The sequence below is a fragment of the Cydia splendana genome, chromosome 2, assembly GCF_910591565.1.
Source record: "Cydia splendana chromosome 2, ilCydSple1.2, whole genome shotgun sequence".
Taxonomy (NCBI): Eukaryota; Metazoa; Arthropoda; class Insecta; order Lepidoptera; family Tortricidae; genus Cydia; species Cydia splendana.
Window position 1 is genome coordinate 28,603,115 of NC_085961.1, and position 22,554 is coordinate 28,625,668.

Genomic DNA, 22,554 nt, shown 5'->3' on the forward strand with positions numbered 1-22,554 from the left:
CAATAAGATCTATTGTACCACATGTCCACAGCCTAATCTGACACCCACCTAACCTATACACATACAGTAATCTATGTACATTTGGCAACTTGACTTACGCTACGGTGATATGCACGCGGCATAGGGATATCAAATAGTACCCATTGATATTTCGTTTTATCCATCACAATGTTTCCAATGATATTCGTTTCGTGGGCGTGGTAGTTTTATCTCTTATTCAAAAGGAATATTTGTTAAGTTCGTCTAAAGTAAGTTTGCACAGAATTGGAAGCGACAAAATGTTTCTGTGAAACTATAGATAGGTAGGGGAAAACTGAGCCCCACGTTCGCAACGTATGCAATGCATTATGAAATCTGGACCCTAAAATTTCTATTCTTAATCATAATCTTTATTGTTTGTGCTTAGAAACATATTTGTGCGTTGCCGTTGCGTATGACAAGTATGTTTCTAAGCATAAAAATTTCAGGGTCCAGATTTCATAATGCATTGCATACGTTGCGTACGTGGGCTCAGTTTGGCCCTACCTTAAATGTCCGTCCTCCACACCTTGTCCTTTACTATACCCCGTTTTTTTCAAGATTAGTATTTTTCTAACCTCAATAGTAGTGGTAATTAACTTTTTCTTCCAAAATGGTAGGGTTCGTAATGTTCCTATGATATTTAATGTTACGGTACAATAATATATAAACGACACTATAATTTTAGAGGAAAATAGTTACCGCTGCTTTTGTGGTTAAAAACTTTCTAATCTGAAAAAAAAAACGGACTAGTCAAGTAGTCATGGTATGTGGAAATCAATCACTATATTTTTAACTTTCTTAGGAAGCAGGCGCGTTTTTATTCTTCTATATATTTGCCTTCTATATATTATTTCTTATGTGATCAAAAATAATTATTGGTTATTTGATAACAACTACCACACCCTCTTCTAGTACTAACATTTATCACACATAACATGACGTACCTATCTTATATTTCTACTGATATCAAAATAATAGTCCGATCGCCCAATCTAAGATTGTGTGCCATCTTATTATCTGGCGTATAAAAGAAAGTTCAGATGTAATCAGACGCGAAGTTTAATTATGCCTAAAAACGAAATAATATGATTTTATGTTTCAATAAAAAAAGACACCTGGACATCGCCATTTTGCAAAAAGCAAACATTTCAGAAAACAAGTATTATCAGTGATAAATGTTAGTAAGAAGATCTCACATCTATCCATACATTCTACGTGGTGTGTTGTAGATCTATTCTGATCGCTAGACTTCAAACTCTTTTTAATTTTTCTCTCTATTTAAATGCTCTTTGATACAAAACACGTTTCTCGAAATTTGTGATAGCGATGTCTCTTTTTAACTCTTTTTATTAGAAAGGGTCTTCCACTAGTTTTAAAGGGTACAGTCGCCATCGGATTCGTCATATTGGAGCGGCCCAGGGGGCCTAGTCAAAATGACAATCGTTTGCAGAGAAATGAAACAAAACGCTGTCTCATTCACACTAGTAGAAGCACTCTTCTATAGAGAGACAATAGCGTTTCGTTTCTGCAAACGATCGTCAACTTGGCTAGGCCCCCAGCTGTTCACAAAGATCTGAACAAAGCCTCTATTATCAAGACGTTAGAGTGCATGTTCAGATGTTTTTGACCATCATAGCCATTCCGATATATCAGATGACTACACATCGGTAACTCGTGGCATTTAGGTAGCACTTAAAAGATTAGTGATGAGCACACATCGGTAACTCGTGGAATTTAGGTAGCAGGCACAGACTAGTGATGTGACAATGTTCTTCCTATACGAGTCGAGAAAAAGAAACCACTAAAAAAAGGAAATTAATTAAACTAATCTTTTAAGTGCTACCTAAATGCCACGAGTTACCGATGTGTACAGATGACCAATGTACAAGGTTTCGAGAAACGAGTCCTAGGCCGATCAAGTTTAGTTATGTAGGTTTGAAAGTCACAAACAACATCGGTCTATAGACCTACCGCTTAACTCAGACGGTAAGTGACAAGATGTAAGGGTTAGCTGCGACATAAAAAAACGTAAACTAGATTCAGTCCCAATTTAAGCTAACTTCGGTTAAAAACTAGCACATCTACTCGCTAACCGTCCGAGTTAAGTTTTAAAGTAGTTTAATATACCAATTAGTTACCTGATCTTATTTTTAAAATTAGTTTATTTAAGAATTTACCCCAAATTTATCTTACGAGCGACTAGCTCAAACATTATACCTAATCGATTGCTTTCATAGTTTGGATGATGAGCAAAAGTATTAAAAACGCACAAAATAATGCCAGTCTTACCTATGGAGTCCCCTTTATTTTCCGTCTATATTTTAATTATTTTTTCTTCATAGCGTAAAGTTACATTCATTTACCTCTTCTTCTTGTTTTTGGCCAAGAACGCAAAGACAAATTCAAAACGTTAGGTAAGGACGAATAAATAAATATAAATTTACGCGATTGGGGCTGTCCATAAATTACGTCATCGATTTTTGACACCCCCCCCCCCCCCCAAATCATCCAAAAATCATGCTTCGAATGACCCCGTTTCCTCCTACGTCATGCTACCATCATCCGATGTCCAGACCCCCCCCCTGATTTGAAATGACGTAATTTATGAATAGCCCCATTCATGATAAGTAACATATATATACAAAATTCACGCAACTCCATTTCATACTTGGCAAGATATGTTTCTGTATGGGAACCCCACTAATTAAAACTAAATAAACTTAACTTATATATAAGAAAAAATATAATTGTAAAAACTATATTAGTATACAAAAAAAAATATTTACCTAAACTTCGATAATTCATTAATAAAAGCCGCTGTTTATTAATAAAGCTTTAAATAAACTTAGCGTTTCGGTGTACATTACACCTTATGGCATCTTCTTAAAGTCCAATACTGAATACACAGGAAAAACACAAATAAATTGGAATAAACTCCCCGAAGATGTGGTTTCTGCACAAAATGTGAACCAATTTAAAAATAAATTAGACAAGCACATCTATACATCTACTTGACAACGATAACTATTCATGATTACTGGATACAGGCAATATCAGTTGTCACAACTGCCTGCCTGCTTAAAGAAAAAGAAAAGAAAAAGAATAAATTGGAAGGGTTTTTGATTAATATTATAAGCTAATTTACAAACTGATTTAGTAAGAGTTGCCGTGTCAAATATAATATTAGGCCATCATATTGTCTGTCGGATTCATCGTATTATTTAAAATTTTGACAGCTGCCGTCGCCATATTTAATGTTGATCAGTTCGTTAACTTTGTTGGTGATGCAATATACCCTCATAAACCATTTGAGAAATAATGTGTTGTATGAACCCGTGTAGTCAGTATTGACTTGACTTATTATTTATTATACACAGACTACGTTAGTGTACTTCACAAGTAACACCACGTCTCAACGCTAGTCAAAATCTAAATCAGATTTCAACTAGTAATCGTAAGGCCCAAAGTACGTTATTAGCTTTTGACAAGATTTACATCAAGTTGATTAAAGAATTGTAATTAAATTATTACATTGAATAGAACAATGGAGATGATATTTTATTTCTTGTAAAAAGTCCTTGAATCTGATATGTACATTCTAATGTACATGGGCCTCACGCAGGTATACTTGGCCACCACAATCTTTTGTTTACTCGAGACATTTCTACCGGTACCGCCGTGATCCGGGCAGCCTACTTGCTTTGGCGTCTGCTGCGAATGCAGAAGACTGGCCCTACCCAGCCTTGGGCACAGCAGGCCTTGGTCACTATTTCTTTCGTATGTGACAGTTATACACTTAAAATCAATGAAATAGGTAAATTTATATACAAAAGGTGAAGGTAAATTTCTATACAAATGGTGGTGACCAAGCTAAAGTTTCCATAGGGATGTATTACATCGTAGTTTACTAATTACCTAAAGGCGGAATTAGATAATAGAGGACACACGAGAATGATGGTTTCCGCGATCGAGATTTTCACTAGATGGCAGCACCTTGACGAGAGGTCTTTTAGACAGCTGCTGTCAAAGTCCACCAATAAAAAAAACATGGTTAAACATGATTGGTGGATTGCCAGCTAGACCTCTCGCCACGGTGCTGTCATCTAGTGAAAAACTCGATCGCGGAAACCCTCATTACTAATTTGACAGAAATCGGTCAAATTTGTCAGAATTCTAAGGCATGAAAGTGAAAGTGCGACCTTCAGATGAAACCGATTAGTTGATTAGGTTTCTACCTTATCCTTAGTAGTGAAAGATATCTCAATATAGAACGTCTAATTAGTCTAAAGTACGTAGGGGTACTTCGTATTTACAGGTAAATTAGGTACTTCTAGTTTGTGATTGGTGGTTTTTATACATTTGATTTTCTACCTTATGCGAACAGAATAAAGTTGATATTAAAAACTCACCGCCCAATAATGTTACCTGATGGTCATACCATTTAAATATCGACTTTATTTTGTTCGCATTAAGGTAGAAAACACAAACTAAGCTACAAACTAGAGGTAACCAAGTGTACACGTCCAAATATTTATATAGTTAATTAATAATATATCTCTTTTGATATTGCGATTTTGGTGTGCCGTACCTCAATTCCTTATAACACGCAATGATCACTAGATGGCACTACTTTAAAGTAACTTGTCGCTACGGTTCCCAATTTTTTTTTTACCTATTTTATTATATTGCGCCTCTCTGAAGAAGACAGCTGTGTGTAGCTCTAGTACCACGAACCGGCAAAGTGGATAAACCGGTTCCAAATGCTCCAGGGCATCGTGATACAGTTTGGAAACCCCTGGCTTATCGTATTGTTAACATATAAACCTCCTGTCACGACAAACATTAGATTGTGCGTACTGCGTATCAAAGTACCGCCATCTGGTGATATTTGACCCCTAAAATACAAACTTAATACAGTCAGCGGTTAAACTTAGAACACACGGTCTTGCTTGCATAGAGTGAGATGGTTACATATCTAATAATTACCTTTTTCACTCTGACAGCCTCATACGGCGGTATTAATAGCATAGGCAAGTTTTTATCGCCTGTCGTGTCATGCGTCACTTTCGCACTAACTTACTTGTTAGAACGTGACAGGCGATCAAACGCGACCAAGCGACCATGCTACCGCCGCTGCTCTTACACTCAGTTCACAAAACACTTTTGAAACTAATGCAATAGCTATATTTATACTTTCCAGCTGGTTTCTGCCGCTGACTGTACATACGAAAACTCGATAGTGTATTCATTGCATCGTCAATTTTATTCATATTAAAGTGACCCCCTTATTCATATGATTTAGTTAAATTATGTTTTATCCCTTTCTTACAAATACATAAGTCAAAATGACAGATAAAGAGAAACGATTATTAGCTATCGTTTGTAGCTCGTTTATGAATAAGGGAGATATTAATTACCATACCACACACTAATCTCTACACAACGATATATCTTTTTAAATAGTCAAATCCCAGTCATTAGTATATTCATTACATAATGACATTAACATACATTCCACGAATGATAATTTGTATTTTGTAGCCGCCTTTTAGTAACTGATTTTGTACCTTAATACCGTTCCTTAAGAATCGGTTTTAAACGTAACTGTTCCATTTCAAGATAACTTATATCAAAGCTAACAGTTTTTTTAAAGTAATCCGATCAATAAACAATATTACCCAACGTTTAGCACGAAATTATTGCACTAAAGTTATCCTTGTAACAGTTGTAAAGTATTGATTTAACAAACAAAAAATGACTACTCAATAATAGTCAGACGAACAAGTCATGTAAGTCATTAATCTACTTGTTCCTCTAAATTTAAAATGTTAAATGATTGTCAAATACAACTTTAACTCGAGTTGACAGTACATATGGTGCTACTTTACAGCACTAGAGCGATAATTAGCTCATTACGTGACTATGACGAAAATGTAAAGGGCCATATGTACTGTAAAACGTAAAATACACGTGCGAATAGGTAATTCGCAATTCGAGTTAATTTAAAACACTCCCTTCAGTCGTGTTTAAGTTTATCAACTCGTTGCCAATTTCCTATTTTTCGCACTCGTATCGTAATGTACTAATAATTACACATGATTAGTGTAAATACACAAATATCATTGTATGCGATTAGTTATATAGGTAGAACTGTGGGCCTCTGGAGGATCACAATAATTTAGCTGCAATGTACACATATTTTTGATATCAACATTGAAACACAGAAAGTCTCTTAGACATAGGTTTAAAACCTATAAGGGGACCAACACCTCTACCACAATTCACGCGCTACCACTTCACAAACAGTCAAAACATTAGGAAAAATTCGTTTCATATTATAACACTTCACAAATAGATTTACAGGCAAAAATCACTTATAATGGTTTCAAATAAGAACCTTTTTGCCTATAAACACATCTTTATCTCTTTACAAAGAGTAGCTGTCTTCGGAAAGTCTCTTAGCTTCACTCACTGACAATTCTTAAACCTCATTTCAAAGTCATAAAGCTCACCAAGAGCGTTGCTGTTCGTACCATCGTCCATGATAACTGAACTAAACCTCATCGCTAAGATATAAGGCCCACCAACAGTTAAAAATGTTAGTACACCAGCCTCATAGCAAAATACCTAAAAAGGTGATATTGAAGGCATAGCTCCGCATAGGACCTAAGTCCCGGAGCTTAGAAGCGGCGTGCTTCAATGCGAGGCACAAAGCCAAGCTAACGAAAGAGCAGTACTTGGAATAGGCCAATGGCCTTCGGAACAACTAACCATTGTCCTATTCGAACTCTAACCTGCAGCCATGCCTTCGGCCTCGCACCGTGGTGGTGAACTCTCGAGAGCTGGACTCTCTCCAATTAGTGCACCTTATATCAAAGGCAAGGTCCACCGGTCACTCACAGATCTAGAAGTGTATGAGGGGCGTGTGTCAGCAGGCGAGGTCGTGTATGAGTAGGGGGGTGTCGGAGGCGGCCTGGCGCTGCGCGCCGACGCGCTCGAGCACGCAGGAGGCCGACAGGCGCGCCTCGGCGTCGTGGTCCCAGCACTCTTCCATAGTGTCGCAGAGGACGTTTAGGCCCTGGAATAATAGATTGTATGACAAGAGAGCAAATTACAGTATTATTTTCCCTCAAAGGCGTCCCAAAGATAACTGCTGTGAGTCCTAAAGTCCCATGAAGCTCAGGACTTTAAATCATGCCCCGGACATGTTGCTGTCTCCATCAGGCCTTTGGTCGGTGATGATTCTATAGAGGATCCTCGTAACGGATCGGAACGTGTCGAGCGAATATACTCCTGTAAGGGCGCATTTAGACGATGCGAGAACTCGCATCGGTCGGTTGAATTGGACGTAACCAACAGTCCGCAATGTAACTAAAATCGCATGCGAGTTCGCGCGCCGTCTAAATCAGCCCTAATACACGCGCAGCACTTACCTCGTGTCCGCACTTCCAGTATCTGAGTACCTGCGACCAAGCGGGCCGTGGGTCTCACTATTCCGTATCCTTGCGGGAAAGTGGTACTTTTTGTTCCTACGTGGATTCATACAAAACAACACTTTCATATTAACACACATAGTGGTAGAAGGGTAGTAAGGTAAGGTAGGGTAGGGTAGGGGCGGGTAGGGTGGGGGGGTTTCGTCGGGTAGTTGCACAAATCTCTGTTTTGACATTTTGCTGGGACATCAGTTAGCCGCGACCACGACCAGTGAAACCTGTGTCGAAACGTCGGTAAATAAAGGTAATTGAATAAATTTCGCGTTAGACCCGTCTATAAATGTGTGTTCAAAACGCGAAAGTTTTAAATATTATAACACTTTCATAGCCTTGTAAAATAAGCCTTGTTAACTCACGGGATGTTCTCTCCACCGCGGCGGTATAGCCGGCCGCAGCTTCCGCTGGACCACCGCCTCCTGCATCTCCTCGAGCCCAGGGTGAGGGCCGACCTCTTCTTCCAGAGGCAGCCTGTACTGCGCTGTGGGCTCCACACCACCTTCGTCACATCTGGAAAATTTTACTTAATATTTATTTGAACTTTTAACACATGATATGACTAAGGCGTCATCTATTAATTTCGTCACACAAAATTTCGAGTTTTTGGACAATTCGTTTTAACAACTTCAAGTTTTGGATTGGATTGCTGACTGGCTACTTATACACATGTGAAAGGAAATAATTATGTTACAATAATTTATCGTAATATTGACGTGTGTATTGAAGTGGGTTTGATGATTATGCAACACCCACTCTTCTTTATTAAAAAAATTCACTGATGCCGCAATCAAAAGGTCGTCTAGAGGATAAGCGATAATAACACATGTTGTCTGCCTTTAATAAAATATATTTTTTTACTGTGCAGTATATTTTTTGAGGGGCTAAGTATTGTCTCGTCCCTACTTACTTCCCCATTCGCGTCGCCAGTCATAACCAACTAAGTCTAAAGTCAACAAGGTTGGATTATTAAAAATATTAAAATCAAACATACCTCGAAGCGATCTCCCACAGCACGAGCGCGCACGCGTACATATCTATCCTCAAGAACGCGTCCTTCGTGAAGTTAATCGCGCCATCCAACACCTCAGGCGCCATGTATCGTCTCGTCCCAACTTGCCCATGGGCATCGCCACACCCATGCCCAGCTACGAACACCAAGGCTAGACCAAAGTCGGCAATGCAGGCGGACAAGTCGGATTTTAGAAGGACGTTCTTGGACTTGAAGTCGCGGTGTGCGACGGCGGGCTTCCCGCCGCCCTCTTCGTGGAGATGGGCCAGGCCGCGCGCCACGCACGCGGCGATGCGCCAGGCGTCCGCCCAGCTGAGGGTGTGCGCTTTTAGGTAGTCGCAGAGGGAGCCCTGTGGGAATTTTGAATGTAGTTTTCATAGGAATGTGGAATCAGTTAACTTCATAGTACTTTTAAAACATTCGATCATTCCTCAATCACGATTCGAGAGAACAACTAAGAAGAAAAATTATTAAACTTTACAAACTTTGTACGAATATAGAAAGTTTGACCAGCCAATTGGGGTAGGTAGCTTTTGGTAGTTATAGAGATAATACCGCCCACGGTTAACCGTGCGGTATTTACGTCATGATAAGCAGGTTACACTTTGAGCTTAGGTACTTAATTGCCATTAGAATGTATGTTGATATATAAATTTTTAAACACAATTGTGTTTTGATGGCTGTTATTTGAAATAGTGAGATTTCTTCACTATCAAGTAAAACAAAAGGTAAAAGTTATTATTGTGATAGTCAATAAATAATCAATGAATCTTCCCTGAGAAACACTTTTTTTTAAGTCGACAATTGAGTGACATGTTTTGCCACTGTTTAGCTCCATAACAAGTAGCTTTTAGCGAGAGAGCCTGAGTTTCGTAAAATTAGATCGGCTTAAAAATTACTTCAAGAGAATTTCCTAATACCAACCTTCTCATGATATGCCGTGATCAGCCAATACTCAGCTTGCAGATTGTCTCCTTTCTTATCCACGCCAATGTAATGCAGGATATCCTGATGGTCCATCCTCGGGAGCCTGTAGATCTCCTGCTCGGCCAGCCAGGACTGCTTGTCTTGCAGCGGGAACACCTTGACGGCTACGTCTTTCTGACCGAGCTGCGCGCGCCACACGGCCCCGAAGCGCCCTCTAGCCCTCACTTCACATAGGGTCACTTGGCCAACCAAGTCCACAGGCTCATTGTCCATTCCCACCCCCATAGATGGAGGCCTAGATAGAGATCCTTCACCATTCGCGAGCTCAGCGAACGTGCTGCCTTTGCGCCGTCTATACAGCAGATAGCAACCAACAAGAGCAATGAAAAGTATGAACAATGGTGTTAAAGTATAAGCAATGATAGCTTTCGTATCATCATCGGATCCAGGTATTCGTTCCATTGGTATTTCCTCTTGAGGCGCATCGGTTGAATCTGAAGGTGGTAAACCGGGGAATGTGTCGTTAGTGTTGCACATGTCGCCTTCGCAGCAGCAGTGTAGCAGCAAGAGTTTTGCGCTGTGTATCCGGCATGGTGTAGGTTTGTCACTGCATGAGACTGTGTCAAGGAAGCAGCCTTTAAACTGTAGTGTGGAGGTGTTTGTTGTTGTATTGTAGTGCCATAACTGGACGCAGTGGTTGCTCTTGTCTTTGTCCACGGGTTGGCAGTCCTCTTTCTGAATGGGGTCGCAGGTTGGGTCATTGGGATTACATATTGGTGGAGAGCCGTTGTAGTACGCGCAGTAACGCGTCTCGACGCCACCGTCTCTGGGACGGGGCGGGAGATGCTCTTCCTGTGGTGGTAGTCCCAGAACTGAATGGAAACCTAGAAAAACAATTGCAATTCAATACTATGTAAAATTAGATTCTTAGAACTACAACACACCAGTTTCAATGGAGAATAAATTGGGATGACTATGGTTCCACAAGTTGCTCTTGTGAAACTATAGTCATCCCAATAAAGCTGTACCAAGTTGGAATGTCAGATTCAGACAACAGATTTAATGTCAAAATTTAATTTTGACTCACAGTGTGTAAACTGTATAATCCATAAGATTGTAGAGAATATGATGGTTTTTTGTGGACTTAACTATTTATTTTGTGATTAAATTATAGAAATCTAAAAAATAAAAAGAGTAACTGCCAAATTTTTTAAAACATTGAAATATTAATAATCTGGCACTTCAATAAGATAAGATAATCTTTTATTGGTACAATACAGGTACACATCAGATACAATTTTGTATAATAATCATTGGGAATACAAATTCCACATTACAGAGTATTTCAACTGAAATATACACAAAATAGTAATGTCAACAATTCAAAATAGAAAACAAATTATTAATAAAAACATGTTTTACATAGTCATCGGCAGTGCCATTATTTCATTAAAGGTATAAAAGTTTTTTGTGATTAGCTAATGATTCCAGTTCACCAGTAAACCGGCACTAAAACAAAGTAGCAAGTGATCATCATATGTCTACAACTGCTCTTTATAAATGGCTAATAAATAAAGTGTAATAAAATAGGTCATTAATTGAATTTATTATTTTATTATAGTGTATTTATATGATATATGTAGTTTAAAAAAAAACTATATTTCAGTCATCCAAATTTTCCCTTTAATATGGCTCTTTTGTGTCAGCATTTGCAGATTAGCAAGATGTAAGCGTCAGGACCCCTGGACCACTTGAGATATTTGATGTTTAGATAATATCAAAATACACTACCTTTTTGCTACTATTTGGTACCTAACTTCAAATAATTAGTACCTCGATTGACAGCGAAAACCCGAAGAACTAAAGTGGCCATACATTCTGACGTCAGGATGTCTGGACCATTTTTTTACATGGTTTGAGACAACACAACTACATGACATGCTAGTAAATATTTACTACCTTTTTAGTACCTCAACATATATTTTTTTCCATCCTTTTTGGTATTCCAGAAAAAAAGTATGTTCAAAAAAGAAATTTTATATTAGGTTTTTTTTGCTATGTATAGCTTTTGTTTTTGGGGTAAGTATACATAATATATTTATGATTGTGGCTATAAAATCATACACTTAAATAAAAAGAATCATTTTATTAACTAGAATTGAAAGTAAGTACCATCGCCCACACTGGTAACATGGCCACATCGGTGGACCTTATGTCTTTGTAATAAGGTTCAACAATATACAGTTAAGAGTGTTGTTGTTTGTACATGATTTAATAATAAAAACCACATTTCTTGGCGTGATTTTAACGCGGTTTACATACTTATACTTGTCACTTGATATTTATAAGATTAATAGTCCTTTTATTTGTAGGTTTTTTTATTTTTTCGGTAGTTTTAGTTTAGTATTTTTAGTTATTAGTTTAATTAATTTTTGTTCGTCATTATTATTTAGTTTATATTTATATTTAAGTATAGTCCGTGGCGTTCACGACAAAAAAGTGCGATTTACGGCAATTGATGATGATGGAATTTCCTTTTGCAGAGTTGCTCCTTTTGACTAACAGATTGATTTAGGAAGGGGAGCCAACCAAATTTTTCATGCAAAATTTTGACTTAAGGGGGTGCCCCCCGAAATTTGTAAAAAAATAAGTTTTGCTATGTGCTCAAGTTTCGTATCATTTTCGGGTAAATCAAGGATGCTAAATTCATTTCTGATATTTAATTTATACGGTTTCATAAAAATAATAAAAATAAAAATTTGCCATTTTATTTTTTTCCGAATAAATACCTAATTTTTTCTAATTTTTATATATACACATAAAATAAAAATTGCATGAAAAAGCTCTACTATTTCTCGTTATAAAAAGTATACACATGGCATATTTATTTATAAAAATGTAGAGAAAAAATAAAAAATGCAGACTTACTTTGGACTACCAGCTCACTGAATAGCATACAAAGATGAGTTACAGCTATAAGAATTACGGCGTTTCATAATGATGAGATACCCTTTAGCATAGTGAGTCCTTAGAACCCTTCGATCATTTTAGAAACGGGACCCACCTTGATTTTTGGTGCGGTGTGAATGATTTGTCCCATACAATCATAAATTTATGAAAGCATCTGTTTAGGTTTCTGCATTAAGTTTGAAGTCATTGTCGAGTTAATCAAAAGAAAAAAAAGGGAAATAGACTAATAATTACATTATTTCGTATTTTAAAGATTTTACTACCTATATATTTGTAAACACTCTTTAATATTGCTTATGCTCGTCATTGCCAAATATTTATTTTTTTTGTTCACATTAATGTAACATAAATATGCCATATGTATACTTTTTATAACGAGGAATAGTAATTCCTCGTTATAAAAAAATAGCCTTACTGGGCTTTTTCATGAAATTTTTATTTTTGTGTGCATATAAAAATATTATTATTTTACAGGCTTTTATTTTTCAGGTTTATTCGAAAAAAATAAAAATACCAAATTTTTATGTGTATTTTTTTTTAATTATTTATACAGGATATAGCCATTGGAGAAACCCTGAAATCCCACGTAGGGTTACTTCTAAGAAATGATCTAACGGTAATATTTTTTAAATTAGATCAAAAGATAAAAAGATAAATTATCAAACAAAAGTTATTTCCAATAATCGACAACAAAAAGAAACATACATCTTTGGCAGTGCTTTTGACAATTTTTTTGAAAATGTGCAGCAATGGGCAATGGGCGGCATGACATTTGTCAAAAGTCAGAATCTTATTAATGTCATAAATAAAAAAGATAATCAAAATGGTCGAAGAAGGTTTCATACTATTTATTACCTCAGGATCTACTAACACATACAGGTTGCTCCAAAGTAAAAAAATCGTAATTTGTTAATTTCTTCGTAACCGCTACACCGATTGTTATGATACTTTGTATACTGGTTCTAGTAAATACCCTAATGCATATGTACATTTCGGCTTTGTCCAATGGCTAGGGACACCCTGTATGAAACCGTATAAATTAAATATCAGAAACGAATTTAGCATCCTTGTGTTACACGAAAATGACACCAAACTTGACCACATAGCAAAACTTTTTTTTTTATTAATTTTGGGGGGCACCCCCCTTTAAGTCAAAATTTTGCATCAAAAATTTGATTGGCTCCCCTTCCCAAATCAGTCTGTGAGTCAAAAGGAGCAACTCTGCAAAAGGAAATTCCATCATCATCATTTGCCGTATAATTAAGTGAACACCAGGGACTATAAAATTATGAGTATTATAAGATTTCTTTTTTTAAGTGTATCTTTTTTCTGGGTCGCCAAAAAAATAAAAATAAAATATATGTTGAGGTACTAAAAAGGTAGTAAATATTTACTAACATGTCATGTAGTTGTGTCGTCACAAACCATGTAAAAAATATGGTCCAGACATCCTGACGTCAGAATGTATGGCCACTTTAGTTCTTCGGGTTTTCGCTGTCAATCGAGGTACTAATTATTTGAAGTTAGGTACCAAATAGTAGCAAAAAGGTAGTGTATTTTGATATTATCTAAACATCAAATATCTCAAGTGGTCCAGGGGTCCTGACGCTTACTAGCAAGATTGTACTGTATTATCAAAAATTTTTTATTAAACTTTTGGACCCCTTGTGGTTTAAAAGTTAGAGGGACAACCATTTTTTTGAACTTCCAGAGAAACTACTTCCACAAGTATTTACACATTAAAAAACGAATTCAGAAACCTCAAGGTTATTTTTAAAGATTAAAAATTAATTTTAGGTTTCAAGAATAACCTGTTTGTGATATCTTTTTGCAGAAGATACACAAACATACAGACAAAACTACAAAGGTTCTTTTTATTTTGACTACGTAAAAAGTCCAGCAAATATTTAATTTACAATATATCAGTCCCATCATCCTAGACAGAATTCAAAATGAACCAGAATATATATGAGTAAGGTGTTAACTATATTAAAATTATAACTGAATTCTATTAGGCACAACCGTCCAATGCATTATAGAAATCCTATTTGTGTGATGAAATGAAAGAGGAAGTCCAATTCATAAAGTTTTATTAATGACTAGAAAACTAGTATCTTGAATAAGGCACAATCTACCCCAGCCCAACACAAACAGAGTACAAATGGGTCAGCCACTATTTTGCATAAATGATGCAAATTCAAACATTGCTACTAAAACCAAGAGTAAAAATAGATGAACTGCAAAGTGTATGAAGTATATAGATGTATAGGCATAAAGTTATGCTTGCCCTTCAGATCCAGCATAAAACATAATCAAGAACTTTATCAAAGGGTATAATATACACTAAACTTTAATACTTTGAGATTTATCTTCACTAACAAAGTAAACGTATCTCACGATCACTGCAGATAACGCGACCGATATATAAATATATTCACATACGGTCCAATTTCCAAATATAGCGCCTGTACTTTGCGGCTAGCACTCACAATTTGTTTACTCAACACGTTACTTACCGAGAATAAACAACGTTCCAAAGCATATCTTAGCCGCCATCGTGATGAACGTAGCCATGATCAGGCTCCGCCGCTCACTGACCCTTCGACGCAAACCGATGTTATTTTTATTCTATCCCCCGACATAGAAGTCTATTTAGGAATTCCGTGCCATAAGTATATGACAGACAAACAACGCACATAAGATTCCTCTCAATCTCAGATCACTGAACACACAATCCCATAGAATATTAGGGCCGGGAAGTCCAAAGGCCAACAAACAACATAATAAATCTAGGCAATCACGTTAATTGAGTCAACTTTAATTTTAATTCCGAAAATAAAGTGGATGCACGGAAAGCTTCCCTTTTTTGACATCTGCAATGTAAATGTAGCCATATGAGAAAAATTCTATATGCAGAATGCAAGCATATTTGAGGCATAATTTAAAACGTTTTCGAACTTCGCATGAGACGCCATTTTGCAAGACTATTGACACTGACAGCCAACAACCAACCAACCAACATACTAGCGTTGTGTTAGTTGAGTATATTTTATTTTTACGTATGTCTTTGAATTGTGTAAAATATTTAGATAATATCTAGACTAAGAGAATAAGTTAGAAAGCAAATAGTGTAAAGAAGCCACTTCAGGTGCCAGTTTATTGGCATCATGCCTTCAATAGACATGATGGGTCCTCCGGGGCAGCCGCTAGACGCGGCGCCGGAGGAGCCTCAGGCGCCCCCGCCGCCGGTCATCGGGATCATTTACCCACCACCAGAAGTCAGGAGTATCCTTTTTATCAACAACCATTTATTTAGGCGGTATATGTGAGGTTGCAACAGTTTTTGAAATATAACCTAGTTTTGTGTATTGCACCTATTTTATTTAGGCCCTATGGCTTTATAATGCTGTTATTTAATTAATATGAGGAACAAATAGATAGTTTTTAAATCCTTAAACTAAAAAAAATTGTAAATGTAATTTAAATGTCGATAATTCCTTTACAATCATCTTCTGCCTATATTCATCTTACTATTTTTACTATTTTCGAGAAATATGGGACTCTTATAGTTCCTTCTCTTGCATAGCATAGAAAATAGAAGAAAGTTATATTATCACACTTTATTTTCGTAAAAAATTAAGTTCCAGCACAACCAAGATCCTTAACCACTTTCCAAAGATATTGTGGATAAGACGGCCAGCTTCGTAGCCCGCAACGGGCCGGAGTTTGAGGCGCGTATCCGGCAGAACGAGCTCGGCAACCCCAAGTTCAACTTCCTCAACTCTGGGGACCCGTACCATGCCTACTATCAGCACAAGGTCAAGGAGATCAGGGAAGGGAAAGGTATTGGATAAAATTGTTGATAACCTTTCAGAGTAGAGGATATAACCAAACGGAGTAGCCATTAACAGGCATTCCCTTCTGTCGAAAATAGGCGGCCAATGGTCATACACAATGTATGGACTGACGTTTATCTGACATGGCTATTTTTACGTTACATACACATTTGACTTGCCCCTCTCCCGCAAATATCAGCAGACTGTATTGTAAAGAAAATTACAGACAAGGTGTCTCCGTTTGGTTATATCCCCCAAGCCTTTCAGTGATTAGGGACCACTTAACTTAATTTTTTTGAGAGTAGTGTTTGGAGGGTTGTGTCAAATTTTGCTATATTTCAGTCTTAGAAACATTTTAATTTATATTTTTCCACTATTTTTTGCAATAAAGAATTATGTGATATTGGCACACCTCATGTAATTAAACTAGCGCGGATTGGCAATGAAATCATGAAACACTAATCAATCCACAATTTAACTTGAGTGCAATTTAGTCCTTATTAATTGGTAGAAAGTGTACTGCTGTAATCGCGATTGTATTGATTGTAAATTACCTACTCTTGACTGTTTTTAGGGTTCTGTACCCAAATGGTAAAAACGGGACCCTATTACTAAAACTCCTATGTCCGTCTGTCTGTCACCAGGCTGTTCATGAGATGAACCGTGATAGCTAGACAGTTGAAATTTTCACAGATGATGTATTACTGTTGCCGCTATAACAACAAATACTAAAAACAAAGTAAAATAAATATTTAAGTGGGGCTCCCATACAACAAAGTGATTTTTTTGTCGGTTATGCGTAATGGTACAGAACCCTTTGTGCGCGAGTCCGACTCGCACTTGGCCGGTTATTTACTTTTATTTTTCAATCATGTTTCTTGTTTAATGAATTCACCATAAACTAAAGCTTTTTGAACTTTTGTGGCCTGTAGAAGTCATATAGGATAAAAAAGTGACTCACCTGAATGTGCAATAAATATTTTCGGTAATATCGGACAAGTTGTATGATAGGTAACAATCTGCAATGCTCTCAGACACAGGGCCACCGCCGTCCGCCGGCGGGCCGGCCGGCCTGCGCGGCGCGCTGGCCCCCGCGCAGGCGGCGCGCCAGCAGGAGCTGCTCAAGGCCGCGGCGCCCGCCGAGCCCCCGCCGCCGCGCGACCCTCCTCCAGACTTCGAGTTCCTCGCCGACGCGCCCTCCATCTCCGCCCTGGAGTTGGACATCGTCAAGCTCACAGCTCAGTTCGTAGCGAGGAACGGAAGGCAGTTCCTGACGGACTTGATGAAAAAAGAGGAGAGGAATCATCAGTTTGACTTCCTTCGCCCCCAGCATTCTTTGTTCCAGTACTTTACCAGGTAAGTTTTGTAGTGAATGGAAACTACTTGAATGAGATAAAAACAAGATTTATGTCTTGATTATGGTACATAAATAAACAATCGGGATCGCTTTTTGTAAAGCAACAAGTTTGCGAAATATCGTCTTTAGAAAGATAGGCAAACAACCAACTTGTAGCTTCATAATTTGAGACCCAGTTAATTCAGTTGTTTAGTAGGCAGAAACAACTGGGAACAGTGGAAACATGGTTGTATAAACTTGCTTAAAAAATTAGATTTTTTTTAAATAGAAGTTTTAATGAGTGTCCAAGTGAACACACTAATGTTCCTTTTTCCAGTACCGTTGGTTCTACTTGCCATAATTAAATTACTTCATTTTGTATTAGGTTACTGGAACAATACACCAAAGTGTTACTCCCACCAAAGGAGCTCACATCAAAGCTTGGCCAGGAGATCCGGACCGGGGCCCTCGACGCGGCCCGCGGGCGCGCCGCCTGGCTCGCGCACCAGGCGCGGCGCCGCGCTCAGGACGAGGCCCGCGTGGAGCGCGAGCGGCTCGCCTACGCCTGCGTCGACTGGCACGACTTCGTAGTCGTCGAAACCGTGGACTACCCAGCGGGGGAACCTGGAGACTTTCCACCGCCGACCACACCACTTGAAGTTGGAGCGAGAGTGCTGGCTCAAGAACGAGGCGTTACGGCTCCTATTGACGATGATACAGAAATGCAACTCGAGTCCGAATCAGAATCGGAAAGCGATGAGGAACTGTCCACTATGGAAGATCGCACGCAGCAGCAGCGACCTGATGATACGCGCGTACAAGACATGGAGGAAGACAGTTCTTCGAGTGAAGATGAGCGCGCGCCGGCTCCTCCACCACCGCGTCGTCCAGTCCGCGAAGAAGCACCGCTACCACCTCGTCTGGATCGTGTCGTTGTCAAGCAATACGATCCGAAGCAGCCGCGACCGGCCCCCGCCCCGCCGGGCGACGAATGGCTAGTCTCCCCTATCACCGGAGAGAAGATCCCAGCGAGCAAAGTCGCCGACCACGTCCGTATCGGTCTTTTGGATCCTCGCTGGCTGGAACAGAGAGATCGCGCGGCGGCTGAACGCTCCGACCGCGACGAGGCGCTCGCCCCAGGCGCCGCGATCGAAGCCAGCCTCAAGCAGCTCGCCGAACGCCGTACCGATATCTTCGGTGTCGGTGACGAGGAAACCGCTATCGGTAAAAAGATCGGCGAAGAGGAGAAGCGTCGCGATGATAGAGTTACTTGGGACGGGCATACGTCTAGCGTCGAAGCGGCTACGCGCGCCGCTCGCGCTCATATCACACTTGAAGATCAGATTCAGCAAATCCACAAAGTTAAAGGGCTATTACCTGACGAGGAAAAGGAAAAGATTGGTCCGAAGCCAGTGACGGCGCCGCCGCCGCCGCGCATGGCGCCTCCCCGGCCGGCTCCCCCTCCCGCGCCGCCGCGGCCGGTGGCGCCGGCGCCGGTGCTGCTGCAGCCGCTGCCGTCGCTGATGGTGCTGCCGCCGATGGCGCCGCGGCCGCCGCTGATCGCGACGCCGGTGGCGGGGTACTACGCCCCGCCTGTGGAGGAGGAGGAGCCGGCCGCGAAGCGCCCGAGGACGGAGGACACGCTCGAGCCGGAGTCTACGTGGTTAGGTGAGTTTCTGGTGCATCTTTCTTCAATATCTCAAGAATACCTATCTCTTTAAAAAAAAGAACCATTTAGCATCACTTTACATTAAATTTGATACAGATATATTATGTATCTATGTGTTTCTATATATTGTGTATGTAAGTGTGAGAGACTAGTCGGATCCTATCACCAACCTAGCTACAGTGACTTACTCGAGACTTAGCGAATCTTTCCATCATCCTTCTTTTCTTATTCGTTTTATGTCAGCGACATCTACCGTACGAATATTAACTGCACCAACGTTCAAACCATATTGAGAAGTCATCTAAAAAAACACAACAATCTGTCCTATACTAAATTGATTTATTTTTCCAGCGCGCCACGGAGGCGGTAACGTAGGCGTAAGCGTGATCCTTCCCGCGCTACCAGAGCGCACGGAGTGGCGCCTGGACGGACGCGCCCTGCCGCTGTCCATCTCGCTGAGCGCGTCCGTCGCCGACCTCAAGACCATGCTGCAGCGCTCCACCAACATGCCCATTGCTAAACAGAAGCTTCAGTACGAGGTTAGTGCCTAATATAAGCAACTTCGTAGCACATCTCTCTATGCCGTAGCACATCTATCCATGCGTAGCACATAAAACCTTCGTAGCACATGACAAGCTACGCTACGGGTCTTTACCAGTGAGTGTAGCACTCCCAGCGCTACCAGAGCGCACGGAGTGGCGCCTGGACGGGCGCGCGCTGCCGCTGTCCATCTCGCTGAGCGCCTCCCTCGCCGACCTCAAGACCATGCTGCAGCGCTCCTCCATTATGCCCATTCCTAAACAAAAACTGCAGTACGAGGTTAGTAGCTAATATGTGACGTCCCACTGGTAAAGGTACCTTATGGCGGTTGGCGCTTACGCTATTATTAACGCCGCTCCAATATTATTGAGGCGCTATGCGACGTGAGCGCCAGCTGCCATAAGGTACCTAGCATAACAAACATAAGTTCGTAGCTCATCTCTATGCCGTAGCACATCTCTCCATGCGTAGAACTTTAACCTTCGTAGCACATGACAAGCTACGCTACACCGCAACAGAGGATAATGGATGAAAAGAGAAAGATAAGGAAGACCTGATTCTTGGCTATTTAGATTATATTTGGAATTTTATGGCCTGCATAGAAACCTGTGCTGGGGCCATCTGTAAAATCCTCATCTAAAATAGCGTTATTAAATATAACATAACTACCACCATCAACATTATATTCATACTGAAGCCTAAGAAATAACTATTACAAATTGAACTTTAATTTGTTGTCAACAGGGTCTATTCTTCAAAGACAGCAACACACTGGCATACTACAACGTGCCGCCTGGCGCGGTCATCCAACTGCAAGTGAAGGAGAGAGGAGGACGCAAGAAGTAAAAGAGAGACACAATACAGTAGTGTTAATTCTGGCATTCAAGTGCATAAGGTATATAGGGCATTAAAATCTTATATCGAAGAGTTAACTTTCTGGGAACCAATAAAAAATGAAATATGCACTTAAATATTATTGAGTGGAATCGGTAAAATGACGGAAAATTGTATCTTGAAATAAAATGTGTGTATGGTAATAGCAAACTAAATAAAACACATAATATTAACATACGGTTTGATTTAATATCACCATTGATTCACTACCAGCATTCTTCTAGTTTTTTTGTGTTCAAATATTATCGACCCCCTAACCACCCTTAGGGTGGTATTCCACCTGTCCAATATGTGCCCAATATGTATTGCGTCTCACTTTTTGCTTAATGAGAGAGTGAGACTCAATGAAATTGGTCAAATAAATTAGACAGGTGGAATTTGAGTACTTTTCTTGTAGTACTCATGTTGGAAATTAGATTATAGTGAACACTAGAAAATGAAAAACAAAGTTTCAATGTTAAACTTTTTTATTAATAAGTCATAAAAAATACAAGCTTACAAAAGCCTCACTACTCCATGTTACAGTTATAGATATGTAATATATTAAAATGTAAAATATACAATTAAATATTGCACTGCAAAGCACCATTACATAGTGGTATGCTTGTGATGTAGTTTATATAAAGAAATAAAGTGTAAATATATCCTAAAATCTTCATATTAAACTTAACAATATTTTCAAGTATAATATTTAGGTAATCACATGGAATGTCAGATTCATAGATCACAAACTAAAAATAAGTTAACATATAAATTAACGGAACACTTAGCAAAGGCACATTTACATTTAATGCTACTTATGGAATGTAAGTTACTTAAATGCAGAGACCTGACACTGTAAATCTGTTTTTAACCGTTTTACGGCCTGGCCACGACGTTGGTCTTAAACCACCAGCGGTGCGGCGGGCGGCGCGGCAAGGTAGAGCGGCGCGGCGAGCATGCCACGACTTCGCAGCGGCGGCGGCGGCGGCGGCGGCGTCGAGCGACTCTACTCAAGTGTTTAAAAATGTCTTTGTCAGAAGTGGCTCTTCAGAGCCTCGACAGCGGCTCATATTTCATGAGAGATATTTTAAATATAAGAGAAGGTGTGCACGAACTTAATAGACGCTGTTATACGTTAGGCGAATTTAGAGTGTTGTACGAAGAATATAGACCCGCAACATTTTACGAGTACACTAGAATGAGTGTAGAAACATTTGATTATATACTCCAACACTTGGACGAATATTTACACACACCTAAACTCCGATCAATAAGAGTTCTGACTAATCAACAATAATTCCGTGATAAACACTTCCGTATCCATTATCGCGCGCGAATATTATTTTTTTTTTGTTCTAATACGATACACCGCCCGATGCGTACCGCCGCTAAGACCGGTCGCGCCGCTGTGAGTCGTGGCCGCGTTCCTCGCGACAGTATCTCGCGGCGAAATAGACTACCCGTCTTTTTCTAACTATGTTAATAAAAGAGGGACGGACCAATAGCCCGGTAGGGGTCTCAAAACTACCGCTTATTATGATTATGATTATGATGATTATGATTATGGTTCCGTGCATGAACTATAGGGGCAGCATAGGAGCCGTCAGATTTTTGGCGCGAGGCGTAAATGTGTAGTTTATGCTTCCGATGTAGCCCACAAGATGTCAGAACCTTACTATGCACAAGGAAACGTACCGACGAGAACGGTAGATGGTAGCACTGGTTTTGGCACTGTACATGTGCACATATGTTTCCGACTCAGGCCACAAGATAGCAGTCCCTCCAACGCGCACGGTCCCTACAGGCTATCAGATATAGCATCGAGGACAAATCGTAATTACTTAATAATTTTCATAATGTTGCATTTCGGGGGTAGAGTT

At 39.5% G+C, this 22,554-nt stretch overlaps 2 protein-coding genes across 2 annotated transcripts; one reads left to right on the forward strand and one right to left on the reverse strand.

The window, feature by feature from the left end:
* Nucleotides 1-5,705: 5,705 nt before the first annotated feature.
* Nucleotides 5,706-15,298, reverse strand: LOC134806057 (activin receptor type-2B-like). Its single transcript, XM_063779261.1, has 5 exons — nucleotides 14,934-15,298; nucleotides 9,445-10,331; nucleotides 8,503-8,870; nucleotides 7,871-8,021; nucleotides 5,706-7,099 (listed from the first exon to the last, which is right to left on the reverse strand). The coding sequence occupies exons 1-5, from the start codon at nucleotides 14,989-14,991 to the stop codon at nucleotides 6,950-6,952; spliced, it is 1,614 nt and encodes a 537-aa protein (XP_063635331.1). The 5' UTR covers nucleotides 14,992-15,298; the 3' UTR covers nucleotides 5,706-6,949.
* Nucleotides 15,299-15,451: 153 nt separating this feature from the next.
* Nucleotides 15,452-20,865, forward strand: LOC134806058 (splicing factor 3A subunit 1). The gene is made up of 6 exons (XM_063779262.1): nucleotides 15,452-15,702; nucleotides 16,096-16,260; nucleotides 17,288-17,609; nucleotides 17,975-19,257; nucleotides 19,610-19,797; nucleotides 20,543-20,865. Exons 1-6 carry the CDS (start codon nucleotides 15,585-15,587, stop codon nucleotides 20,642-20,644), a joined length of 2,178 nt encoding a protein of 725 aa, XP_063635332.1. The 5' UTR covers nucleotides 15,452-15,584; the 3' UTR covers nucleotides 20,645-20,865.
* Nucleotides 20,866-22,554: the final 1,689 nt, after the last annotated feature.

Excerpts from the sequence above, each read along its gene's own strand:
- LOC134806057 (XM_063779261.1), bottom strand. The coding sequence starts at position 14,991 with ATGGCTACGTTCATCACGATGGCGGCTAAGATATGCTTTGGAACGTTG. Across the intron at positions 10,332-14,933 it reads TGGAACGTTGTTTATTCTCG|GTTTCCATTCAGTTCTGGGA; the intron begins GTAAGTAACGTG and ends TTGTTTTTCTAG. Across the intron at positions 8,022-8,502 it reads CTGTGGGAGATCGCTTCGAG|ATGTGACGAAGGTGGTGTGG; the intron begins GTATGTTTGATT and ends AAAATTTTCCAG.
- LOC134806058 (XM_063779262.1), top strand. The coding sequence starts at position 15,585 with ATGCCTTCAATAGACATGATGGGTCCTCCGGGGCAGCCGCTAGACGCG. Across the intron at positions 15,703-16,095 it reads CCCACCACCAGAAGTCAGGA|ATATTGTGGATAAGACGGCC; the intron begins GTATCCTTTTTA and ends CACTTTCCAAAG. Across the intron at positions 19,798-20,542 it reads AACAGAAGCTTCAGTACGAG|GGTCTATTCTTCAAAGACAG; the intron begins GTTAGTGCCTAA and ends TGTTGTCAACAG.